Source organism: Stylophora pistillata, chromosome 6 (assembly GCF_964205215.1).
Source record: "Stylophora pistillata chromosome 6, jaStyPist1.2, whole genome shotgun sequence".
In the NCBI taxonomy this organism is placed as follows: domain Eukaryota; kingdom Metazoa; phylum Cnidaria; class Anthozoa; order Scleractinia; family Pocilloporidae; genus Stylophora; species Stylophora pistillata.
Genome location: NC_142524.1, coordinates 14,457,075 through 14,469,574, shown reverse-complemented (window position 1 = coordinate 14,469,574; position 12,500 = coordinate 14,457,075). Strand labels below are relative to the sequence as shown.

The following is a 12,500-nucleotide window of genomic DNA, read 5'->3' as shown; positions in this document are numbered from 1 at the left end:
CAGCGGCAATATGAGCCTGCCCGACAAGTTGGTGCTGATGTTTCTAATACATTGTTAAATATTTCCTTTACCGTCCGTTCTAACATGATTGGGGCAGCCTTCTTGGTTAACGTTTTCTTAAGAGCGACTTTTTTCAAGACCGCATGAGAGGAAAGGTGGCTCATCGACCGAAAAATGACTATCCTCATATTTCAGTCAGAGATGCCTTATAGCGAACTTAGAAAAGTGATAAGGCTTTTTTCCCCAGACTGGCTCCTTTATCCTAGAAAATTCACAAAAACTGAAACGAGCGTCGATAGCCATGAAACGGCGGAAATTAGTGCCCCGAGTAGTGGCAAATGAACTTTGCTCGTGAAAAGCGTGAAAGAGAGCAAGCTCGTACCAATTTGACAAATTTGCATAGGAAGGATTGAGGTATGGCTTAAGTCTAAAACGGGACCATTTCATTTAATTTTTGAGATCAGGAAAGGCTTTTAAAAATTACTAATACAAATATTGCATTTCGTAGCAAATTTTCAATTATCATTTTCACCATGCGGTATAGCGTTAACTTAGAATTGGTTCAGGTTAAGCTCATAATAAGTGGAAATAGTGTTGCTTTCGAGGATATAAAAATTAGTTCGGGGCTTTTCATTTCCGCGCAGAAAAACTAGGCTGAACCTCGTGAAAATCGCAACATCACCATTTACGTTACGACATAATACAATCAAGTACCCCGTGGTTAAATCCGGAATTCCAAGCACATTTTAAAAGTTAGCATGGTGTTCGATCAGGAAATCCATACAGTAAGCTAGCCTTGCACGGTTAACAACGACAGACTGGCTTTTAACCCTGCTTTCGTTTCAAATTCTCATCAATTTTTCATGGCGGAATTGTTTACAATAACACATTCCGTAATCTAGCGGAGGGCGTCTGTTTTTCTTTGCGTATTCGAACACCTTTAAGTTTTAAGAAAGTTCCAGGGTAAACTTGAGCTTCATTGTGGACTTGAAAGAGGACGAATCAATCATGCTTAACGGCAGGTCAAATATTCTTTGCCGAAGACGTTGAAGAAGGAAGCAGTTTGTTACTGCTATAAGTTCAATACATTCAAGCGTTTGTCACGCAAGGTCGAAATATTTCAATTACAAAAACATATTTTATTGTTCCCTTCTTGCGGTTTATTCGGCCAAGAGAATAACACTTTTAAAAACTTGTTCATTAGATAATATGGACTTTGTTATCTTGGAAGAGTGTTTCACTGAAAAGCAGAGATACAACTGTAAGAGGACTCACCCCCACCCTGTTGAAAACCCCTATGGTAACTATTTTTTAACGGAGAATCATTAGATTTAGATTTAGTGAGAAAATAAACTATTGACGAAAATACCTCGAGTTTTAAGATTATAACAACTTACTATATGGCAGGACAGTCTTGAGGTAAATCCAAGCGTTCTGATTAGTTCTTACTTGGTCTGGACCTTGCCATATCGACCATTTCCACGGAAGCGGTCATAAGCCGTGTATTTTTATTTGCGAAAGCCGAAAAATTAAAATTAAAGAAGTTTTCCCGAACGCCATGATAAAATATTAAGTAGCATCGCTTACTTGTGCTGTATTGGGAAATATTGGCTCTCGGTCGTTTTTCTACGGACCTCGCCGCGGTCGCTCAGTACTGCCATGATTTTGGGCCAATAACCCTCAGTACGGCCCACGCACTTGGTTAATAAAAAAGTATTCTTTGCGGAAACTGCTTATTTGTCTTCCTTTGCACAGCTTCTGTAATTAAGAAGGCTGACACATTAAATCTTTGTAAGCAAACCACAAATTTAAAAAAAATCCGGAACGTGCCGCGCCATTTTGGCAGTTTGACTAGTCTAAGAACGGTGCTTCGAGACCCGAAGCGACTCGGGCAATTTCAGCAACTTCTGAAAACACAAGTGATATTAATCCTTAATTTTACGAGGACCCATTGTCTAAAACGGGACCATTTCATTTATTAATAATCTTGAGCTAAGGGAACGCCTTTAAAAATCACCAGTATTTCAAAATCCAAATATCGCATTTCATAGCAAATTTGCAATCATCATTTTCCCATTGCGATTACTTGTTAATGAAATTGAGGGGAAAATTACTGAATTTCTGAATGCGCTCTTCAGTAATCAGTCATAGGAAGCCATTTAAAGTTGACAGAGAATCAATGGCCACAAACCGCGCACGAGTAAGCTGAATGAAATTTTATTTAAATAACATTTCGGCATCATTAAGAAGGAGTCTATCCTTAACAGTAAGCCAGTTAAAGGATCTTATGCCTTCTGAGATGCGGTCATATTTCCTAATACCTAACACGATACGCGCAGAAAAATTCTACACTAGTTGGAGTTTCTTTACGTTACCTTGAGAAGTGTTAGCCCATACAGTTGAGCAATATAATAGTCTGCTAAAAACGAAAGCGTTCATCAACAATATAAGAGAATTTCTGTCCAGAAGGTGTTTTACCCTGCTAATCTGTAATAACTTGAATTTATATAGACAATTAGAGGTAGTTTTTGCAACATGATCGTTGTAAGTTAAGGATTGATCGATGAAGACACCAAGGTCCTTTGCCACAGGAACTGGTGTTATATCCTTTCCTAAAACGGAGATAGTCACTTGAGGGAATTTACGCAGTAACTGCGGCACTCCCACAAGTCCACAAGTAAGATTCTGGTTTTCTCCAGATTAATTAGTAGAGAATTTTGGCAGCACCATCTGCAGATTTCTCTCAGGTATTCATTCAAAAGGCGGAATGCGCAGCTTATTTCAGCTGAGCGAAAAGAAAGGTATAGTTTGCTATCGTCAACGTAACATGCAGACTTACAATGGGCTGGAACAGCTAGGAGATTTTAAGTGTTAAAATTTCTCAGAAATATTTTTCAATACAATATCTTTTTATAATCACAGAACTTTCAGAATTTTATAACGAAACGCTACGTGAATTTTTTGGCCCTAAGGCCGAGTAGACAATTATTCCATTGATAGTCAGTCGCTTTCACTTTTTTTCGATTTTACTAGCTTTTTGAGACACGCTTTTGCTTCGAGATATTTCTTGGCCATTTTGCCTTGCTTTTCTTTTTGATAGCGTTTATTATCAGGTAAAATTTGCATATTGACTTAAGCCGTGTACTGCGATATTTATCTTACGTCGCTATTTCTGAGAAAACTTCTTGAATAAAAATAAAAACTTGTTTCACCAAAAATCAGGCAAAGAAATCGTAAAGAAGCGGATTTATGCAGCAAGATGACATTGGTACAACTATGTTTGAAGCTGAAAATGTCATCAACCAAGAAACGTTTTGGAAATAGAATGCCGCGAATAAAACCAATTTATCATCTCTTCTGTACCCAACGTAGAGCTGATCTGCAACTTACGCTTGGTTCCGTCACTTGGACTTCTTGTTTAGAGGCCGGACTTGGTGTCATACCAGGGCTTGCTGAAATATTGGAAACACAGGAACTGACCCCGGGTCCAGCTGGGCCCCGGGTACAAATTGTACCCAGATGGTCCGCGAAGGCCCTGAACACCAGGTGGTCCAGATGGCCCGGCAGGGCCCTGAGTACCAGGTTGTCCTATGATGCTACTGCCGGCTATCATTAATTTGAAACAACTTTCTTCTTATGATGATAAAACCGTAAGTCAACGATACTGGTACACAGAATATATCAAATACGCTTATTACGCTTTTAGTGGGTATCTTTTATTTGCGATAAATGTAACGAGCGAAATCTAAAAGTAGAAGTTACATTTTTCCTTTCTATAGTTCTTCCCGGGTTTATCCTGTTATAAGATGATAAAAATACTATTTCTTCATGTCAGTAGACGAAACGTTCTTTACGATAGTTACGGGTGAACAGTAACAACGTACATCCGATCTTGGAATCAACCTAAGAGGAGAGTACTGTGGTTAAGGGAAAAACGTTTATCGAGAAGTCTGGGGCAATGTTGGAAAATCAAGAATGTTACAAAGTTTAAGAAAAAGTTATCAGGTTAAACAATATGATTACACTTTTACTGTTGCGATAATGGCTTCGGGATGGGTCTAAAATAGGCTTTTAATATTGATTGCAAATATAACTTCATGTAAACATTATTTGCTCCTCATTATCACTACGACTGGACACATTTGAAAAAAATTAACGCAGCGATGACAAAAAAAAATGATATGGAGGGAAGCTGGTAGTATATTAAAAAAGCTAAATTCTACTTCCTCTCATTTCTATTTCAACTCTATTAACCTCTATGCAAAGACTCCCACTACACGAATGGCTTTACGTTTTCCCCTTCAGGACTGACACTCCCAGTCATGGATGTAGCAATGCATCTTTGGTACTCCACTTGTTAGGGTACCTTCGCATTTGCACTTGTAGACTCTCTTGCCACTTGAGACGATGCTTGATAATTGAACAAATTTTGCATCATCTGTATCACAGTTTACACCAATAAACGTCCCATTCTGCCGAAATAAACAACAACGGTAATGATGCTGACAAAATAATGATGATTAATGATAATGTTAAATGACGTCAGACTTCGATGCGCGCAAGACTAATTTAAACCTTTTTTGCTTTTTATAAGTATGTAAATCCCCTCTTAGTAAATGCTCAAATTTGTAACATTTTTTGTTATGTGAGGATAGCTGACGGTTATCTTTTGACTTCTCCGTCTTTAAATAATGTTATCATAAATGCATTCACCATGTTCAGAAACCCAAAACTGTAATGATTTTTTGTCCCCCCACCGCCATACAATTTATGGCCCAAATTTTCCGAAAGACCCTTTGCGTTATCGCTGGCACAAGCAAATCTCTGCAATCTTCGAATGCGTCCGCAATCGATTTGTGGTTTACCTTAATTTTTCTGCCACAGTCTAAATTCTTTTAGCTTAGCATTTGATAAGGTTTCCACAGAGAAATGAAATTATGTCTAACTTCATATATAGACACGCACACGCTGTCTAGTGAAATGGAAAATTGCTGCAGTTGTTAGAGAGTTTGAGAAAAGATCACGAGAATGAATATTTGGCCAATTTTAATGCCACACTAGCAATATCTCCGACACTTTGGCCAGGGGGGGCTTTGCCTCCAACCAAATTTTTGTTTGGGGTAGGGGCAGCGGCTCCCCCTGCTCCGCCACCTATGACTCGGTGTTATGGGAAATGACTGTCCATTATTATTTTCTGGAAATTTATAGAACGCCTTTGCCTAGTCAGAGGGTCTCAGTGGAATGATGGCTCTTGCGGTTAACGGTTAAAATTTTGGCCATTTAATATCAATCTATTGTTGTCATCAGAATTTTTTTTATGGTGAACATTGTTTACGACTATCGGTTAAAATTTGTCAATTTTTGCGCCACCACAAAACGTTCAAGAAAATCTATTACATTATGTAATTAAATTTCTACAAGGATGAGTGTGTTGTAGGTCTCCCGAATGTTCTAGAAAACGCTGTGAATGTACATAAGGACTTAGTCATCTAGGAGTAATAGTTTCTGTAGTCGGAAGAGCCTAACTGTCTAAAACGCTGTGCTAATAGGGGGCCTTTCTGGCATACTTGAAAAATTGTGAAGGAGTAGTGAGTTTGCGCAGAGTTAATAGAGGGAACTGGTTATGAAAGCCGGCGGACTTGAAACGATGGAACTCTTTGTGTTGGTTTATGGCAGGTCACGTGACCGCGAAGGTGCACAAAATATGAAGATTGTGACCAGCGTATAGGCTTGCTTCGAGTTTATTCTTTTTTTACGGATGATCTAGAAATAATCTAACTGAAATATTTTCTTAAGAGGATTCATAAGTAATGCCAGGGGTCAACTGCTCCGTCCTTGGCTGCGGATCGTGCACACGATCGAAGGGAATAGGAATTTTTAAGCTGCCTATCGCGAAAGACGAGACTCATCGAAAATGGCGCAGCAACTGGCTCGGAGAAGTAATAAAAGCACGCAAAATTGACCAGGATTTCGGGGAGCAGATAAAAAACGACAAAGTACACGCTTACGAGAAACACTTCAAACCCGAGGATATTGAAATATGTAAGTATCGCCTTATTTTCAGTCCGTCATTTTAAAAGAAAGCTATTTCCAATTATTATTCATGCCTTTTATTTGTCGACAGGTTTAGAAATAATAAAATGTGGCTGATAGGATCAGTGCACAGGCAGCTGGATTTTTTTAAAATGATAATCTATGACAAATATCTCCTTACTCAAATTATTCCAAGTCATTTGTGGTTATGTTATTAAATCATCCATATTAATCATCAACATTTTGTTACAGGTTTCACTTCTTCATCAGTTTAGTTACAATACTAACACTATTAGAATAGAGAGATCCATTTCATGTCAGTGGCAATACCAAAGAAAGGAAAGATAGGAAGAAATCTTGGGAACAGGTTGCCAATGCCAAGTTGTCATGCCAAAAAAAAGTCAAACTGTAAAAATGCTGTGTACTAGTATGACTGCCACAGAATTTTTAAATATCCTGACAAAAAAAGAAGAATTTTTTTCCCTTGATCATTAATTTTCCTGACCTGTGTCTTGCTAGTCACTGGGCTGAATAGAGCAATTGTTAAAAAAATGCACCACCCTGTTGAAGACAACTACAATTGCAGGGTGAGTCCCTTTTGAGGATGCACATGAGTGGAATTCCAGAGTCTGGCTATGCTACTGTATTTAGGCGAAAAAGAATTTCAGTTTGCTTGTTAGAAATTTCATTGGAATTCTAGGTTTGTCAGGGTCAACAAAAAAGTCAAGTTTGTGTGACTAAAACTAGAAACCTCGTTTGGGAGGTTTGAGTTTTTTTGCCATATGTACTTCTATAAATATTATCCATACCTTCCCCACAGAAGGCATTTTTCTTAAGACCCCCTCCGAACACTCTGGAAATTGCAATTAAGGTTTATACATTTCCTTGAAGTTTTTGGCCTTTGAGATCCCCACATCCCCAAGAATTTTCAACCCTTTCCTTAAGCGGAGTATGGACATTTTCTGAAACTACACAATGCCAATTAGGTTGTAGCCTTGCTTCTGCAGTCCTACAAATGTAAGATGACAGAAAGCATAGGGAGTGTTTTTTTTTTAATGTGAAACTGAGAAGAACATTAGCACGCCATCCACAAATGCCAGTATTAAATAACAGACCACTTTTTCACAATCAAACAGTGATTACCGGGATAACATGTTTCTGAACTAAATAATTCATAAGTAGTTTTCCATAACCCTCCAAATTCCATTCAAACAAGCTATGATTGTATTTACAAGAAGTTCCACATTCACACGAGAAAGTTTTAATTTGGCATTGTCACATTGTTTGGAACTAAACATTAGAAATTAGGTTCTTTTAATAATGTTGTAAACAACTTTGCTATTTGTTGTTCACAAAAGTAAATTAAATGTAAATGGAGAGCTTTAACTTTGCTTCCCTTGTTCATTTTATTAGCAACTCTGACTCATTTCCTTGCGAAGAGACTTGCCCTCTGTTTGCTTCATTTTGATCTTGTTTTTCTCACTCACATCCTCTGTGAAGGAGAATGAGCATACCCTTACATACAAAGTAATGATGCCATGCAAAACATCCTTGATCAGTTATGATCAATCCATAGTTAGAAAGAACATCACTATCACTAGTAGCTTTGAGAGTTATTGTAACAATTTCAATTCCTTCTGAAACCACTTTTGGAGCTGGCTGGCGGAAGTAGTGTTCTGCTACTACAAAAATCTTCTGAGCTGGCTCTGTAATTGACCATAGCCCACCACGGTTCAAACTCGAAATCAGATTTTGCATGCTTTGAATCATTGATACAGTCAAGTTTGCCAGCCTTTAGTATTGCCATAGCTTGCTGGCTCTCCACAGTACCGATTCTTGCATGTTTCTTGTACAAATTGTGCAGCACATAGCCTCCTAGGTATTGCAAGCCAGCGCTTTCCCACTCAGATAATACTGTAGTGGTGGGATAATTGTCACCAAAGTTATACAATGAGGCAGTTGGCAACTTTAGTTGACAATAATGTGGCAGCATTCCATGACAGTCCAGTGAAGAACTGTGTAGACTTCACAGGAACTGTTGCATAATATTTCTGAAAAACTTCACTAAGTCTCCATTCTTTAAAAAACCCATCATACCTTGATTTTATACTAGTGATTTCTAAACTTCTTTCCTCTGGCTGTTGAAAAGAATGCTTGCTTAGTTCATCCCTCAAGCTTTTTGTAACAATTCAATGTTATTTATTTTCCTGATTGCGGAAGCCACAACCTCAGAAAGTATGCTGACACTCAAAGGCTGAACAGATCCTTCGTGAAGGCTGCTGTGTTTCAAACTTCTGTGTCGTTCATAACCTCCTTTGAATTATACTTTTTCCCACAGTCTTTGCAGATAATTTCATGTTGCTGGACCTACAACAAACAAAGAAAAATTACGATTCGTGCAACATATTGCTACAACCAGCTAAAATTCAATGTGATACTCCGAACTCAGAGCTGTTTCCAGCAAGTACTTCTCATATTAAACGAGACATTCAGTGTAAAACATATTCTTAGCTTCTACAGAAACACTGATCAGTCATTGCAAGTGGGACATGTATATCTAAGTAAAATTTTTGGGTGTAAAATTTTTTTCGGGTGACTCGAGTAACTTGCCATGCCACAAATATATAACCGAGCGAACGTTTTGAGTCGGTAGCAAGAAATTAGACACGTAAATTAGCACAATTGGAAATTTCATTGTTAACTGTTGCTACAAACTGATTGACGGTTTCCTCACCTTCTAAAATGTCTAAAATAACTTCAAAATCGTCTCCACATAGCAAGAGATCGTCTACTCCATCCGCCATCTTGTTTTGAATGTGTGCACCTTCGCGATCACGTGACTTGTACCTTCAACCTCAGAGGGCTCCCATTGTTCTTATCGTTTGAAGTTCCCCGGCTTTCATAACCAGTTCCCTCTATTAACTCTGGTTTGGCTAACTGAGTTGTAATCTATAGCGGTCTTAAGGTGGCTCGATAGGCCAAAAAATCATAAAACTTCATATTTTTGGAAATAAGTTTCTGGGCACCAACAGTCATTGTAGTTTCAAGAAAAGTAAGTCTTTTGTAATTTTTCCCATGGCTATTGTATGTTTTTCAACTGTTTTTGGATCTGTTTGAGCGGTTGCTATGGAAACCAGCATTGTTAACGCGTCGTTTTCCACCAAAAAAAGCCAATGATTTCAAAGAAATCTTCACAGGAGTGACCAGAATAGATTTCAGGGGCCTGGTAAATAGTTAGGCCCTAAATGAGGACATTGTGTGCTGATACATGACGTACTTGGCATGAGAAAAACGTGTTCGCTTGTTTACGATCTATCTACTGAGAGTTGAAGCGAATTATGCCTCCAAAAAGGAAATTTAGGAACGTTAGAAGAAAAAAAAGGAGGTTTACAGGCAACAAGTATACTAAGAAAAGAAATTCTGAAGAAATGGAAGGAACTGATGATCAGGAATCAGTGAAAGAAAGCGAGGAATCAGACATCACCGATATCGAAGATGAAAAGATTCCGAAAAACATCACACGGAATTCTGATCGTACTAAATCGATGCCTGCTACCCTGAGAAAGTTGGACGATAAGTCTAGCGATTCTGGAGACCCTGAAAACGATGAGGAGGAAAAGATGGCAAGTATAGAGGGTTTTCGTTTGATTGATATCTCTGTACTTGCTTCAGTCTTCGAGTCATTTTGGTGTCCGATGTGTAAATATGGCCACGTCACGTTCGAGGAGGATTGCAGCGCCGAGATGGGTTTTGCTACTCTTTTTGTGCTAAAATGCACATCCCAAAAGTGCAAATACTCGAAGAGGTTTTTTTCCTCTGCTAAAATCGAAGGGAGTCAGGCTTATGAAGTCAACCGAAGAGTTGTCCTTGCTACAAGGAACATTGGAATTGGACACCAGAGTCTTGTAAAATTCGCTGCGGTGATGAACATGCTACCGCCCATGAACGAGAACTCTTATCGAGATCATGTTGCCACAATTCGCAATTCTGCGGAGACTGTAGCCAAGGAGAGCATGCAAAATGCAGCTGAAGAGGCAAAAGAATTTTATGAGCCAGGAGAAGATGGGGTCTTTGACATTGGAGTGTCAGGGGATGGAACTTGGAGAAGAAGGGGGTACTCTTCAGCTTATGGGGTCGTCACTGCAATATCCACAGTTACTGGTAAAGTTCTCGATGTGGAAGTAATGTCCAAAGAGTGCAAGGAATGCATGGTTTGGAGAAGCAAAGAAGGAACTGTTGAGTTTCAGGAGTGGTGGGAAGGACACCAGCATCTTTGCCAGGCAAACTATTTTGGTTCTTCGGGGTCGATGGATGCTTCTGGAATGCTTGCCATATTTGAACGGTCTGTTCAAAACTACTCTGTTCGTTATACAGAATTTCTTGGGGATGGAGACAGTAAATCCCACAAACTTATTGTTGAAGAAGCCGTTTATGGGCCTGTTGAAGTAAGAAAATTGGAATGTGTGGGCCATGTCCAGAAACGTTTGGGGTCGCGACTTCGCTCACTGAAGAAGAGAACTGGTCAGACACGTCTTCAAGATGGAAAGTCAATTGGCGGAAGGGGCAGGCTAACAGACAATGTCATTGATAAACTGCAAGTATATTATGGGAAAGCCATTAGGAACAATACTCATGATATCCAAGCTATGGAGAATGCTGTAATGGCAATTTGGCATCATACACAGTCAACTGATGATAGCCCAGATCACGACCTGTGCCCCCCTGGAGAGAGTTCATGGTGTGGCTTTCAAAGGGATGTTGCACAGGGGACCTCTGATTATAGACATAACCATCCCCTTCCAACGGCTGTGGCTAATGCCATCTATCCCACCTTTGAAGCCTTGAGTGAGCAAAGTCTGCTTGCACGCTGTCTACATGGTGGTACGCAAAACCAAAATGAGGCCATCAATGCCCTTATCTGGCAGCGTGCTACAAAGGAAACCCACTCTGGGCTAGCAGTGGTGGAACTTGCTACCTTCTTGGCAGTCTCACATTTTAACAATGGCACTATTTCTATCATTTTAGTTCTTCGAAACCTGGGAATTGACCCAGGATTTCATTGCATCAAAGCTTGCCGAAAGCAAGATCATAATCGAATTCGCCATTCTCGCCGTAAAAGCTCTGAGCAAGCCAAAAAAAGGAGAAAACAGATCAGAAACTTCAAAAAAGGTTACAGTGACACTTTAGAGGCAATAGAAGGACAACAGTATGGTGCTGGTGCCTTCTAACATTGTTTTCAACTCTTGACTGCTTGCCCAATGATCTTGTGAACTTTATTTGCTATTTTCTAATTTTCCGTATTTCAGAGGTTTTGAAACCTTGTGACAATAATATCTCAAAAAATATTTACGATAAGTAGATCAAATTTTCACAGCATCTCAAGTGTCAATAGCTGTGTGCAATGACCTATTTTTATAGTGTTTGGACTTCTCACTCATGGGTTATGCCTTGTAAATTGAAGTGTAGTCAGGGTTATTTTTTGGTCTTTCTTTGTTGAGAGCTAATTCATGAATGCAACATAGTACTTACCTCAAAGTAGGTCATTGCACAGCTGTGATACAGTACAACAAGCACCTGAAGTTTTAGCTCTATAGCATAAAGCAGAGTAGAGATATCTTTGCCAAAAAACATACCTATTTTTGTCTCTCGGAATTGGGTGTGGCTAGAATAAATGGTGTGGCTCCTCTGAATTTTATGGAATGCTCTCCTAACTTAGTGGAAAGTAATGGGTAAGACCTATTTAAGTTTGTGGCACAAGTATAATGATATGATTTAAAGTTTAAGTGTTGGTAAAATTGTTGCCAAAATGAGCATTTTTAGACTATCGAGCCACCTTAAGTAAGTTTTGAAAGGACCATTTATTGTTAGTATTTCTGACAGGAGCTGCTTCTTAGTAAGAATTAACTAGGGAAGTGCTACTCACTAAGGTAGTTGGATGTGTAAGAGTTTAGTATTCTTTCTGCCAGTAACATTATGCCGTAACATAGGAGAAGATTTAGAAATGTTTCTCCGTGTTAGTTTGTAATTTTCAACGGTTATGAAATTTTCTTTGGTTCTTTTTATGAATTTGAGCAACCTTCTAATAATCTTCTTTCAGTAAGGTTTGAAATAATTATTATTATTCAAATATAAAGAGGTGATCCTAGACCTACGTTTGGCTCCGTCACTAAGAGTTTTTGTCTGGCGTACGAGCTTGATGTTTTGGAGACAAAATGCTAGTAAGAACTATTTATCATTTCCTCTGTACCCAATATTGAGCTAATCTGTAACTTACGATTGGTTCCGTTTCTTGAACCTGTTGTCTCACGAACGTGTGTGGCGTCATACCAGAGCTGGCTGAAGTCTTGTAAGCACAGGAACTGGCCCCGAGTCCAGGTGGGCCATGAGTACCATTGTACCCAGATGGTCCACGAATACCCTGAGCACCAGGTAATCCAGATGGTCCTGCAGGGCCCTGAGTACCATTA

General features: G+C 39.1%; 3 protein-coding genes and 1 pseudogene across 3 annotated transcripts in view; 1 reads left to right on the top strand and 3 right to left on the bottom strand.

The window, feature by feature from the left end:
• Window positions 1–12,500, bottom strand: part of LOC111340704 (uncharacterized) — a 185,804-nt gene that overhangs the window by 107,045 nt on the left and 66,259 nt on the right. The gene's annotated exons all lie outside the window — the stretch shown is intronic.
• LOC148728395 (uncharacterized) overlaps window positions 4,267–12,500 on the bottom strand; it is an 11,192-nt gene continuing 2,958 nt past the window's right edge. Inside the window, exons 2-3 of the mRNA XM_088762949.1 lie at window positions 12,308–12,500; window positions 4,267–4,472 (exon numbers count right to left, since the gene is read on the bottom strand). The exon at window positions 12,308–12,500 is cut by the window's right edge and continues 110 nt beyond it. Coding sequence (XP_088619075.1) covers window positions 4,302–4,472; window positions 12,308–12,500 — 364 coding nt within the window. The 3' untranslated portion in view covers window positions 4,267–4,301. The remainder of the gene's footprint in view (window positions 4,473–12,307) is intronic.
• LOC111326290 (uncharacterized) lies at window positions 6,378–8,966 on the bottom strand (annotated as a pseudogene).
• On the top strand, window positions 9,030–11,723 carry LOC148728396 (uncharacterized). The gene has a single exon (XM_088724571.1). It carries the CDS (start codon window positions 9,372–9,374, stop codon window positions 11,259–11,261), a length of 1,890 nt encoding a protein of 629 aa, XP_088580697.1. The 5' UTR covers window positions 9,030–9,371; the 3' UTR covers window positions 11,262–11,723.

Bases quoted from the DNA above. Each gene is read 5' to 3' on its own strand.
- LOC148728396 (XM_088724571.1), top strand. From the start codon at position 9,372: ATGCCTCCAAAAAGGAAATTTAGGAACGTTAGAAGAAAAAAAAGGAGG.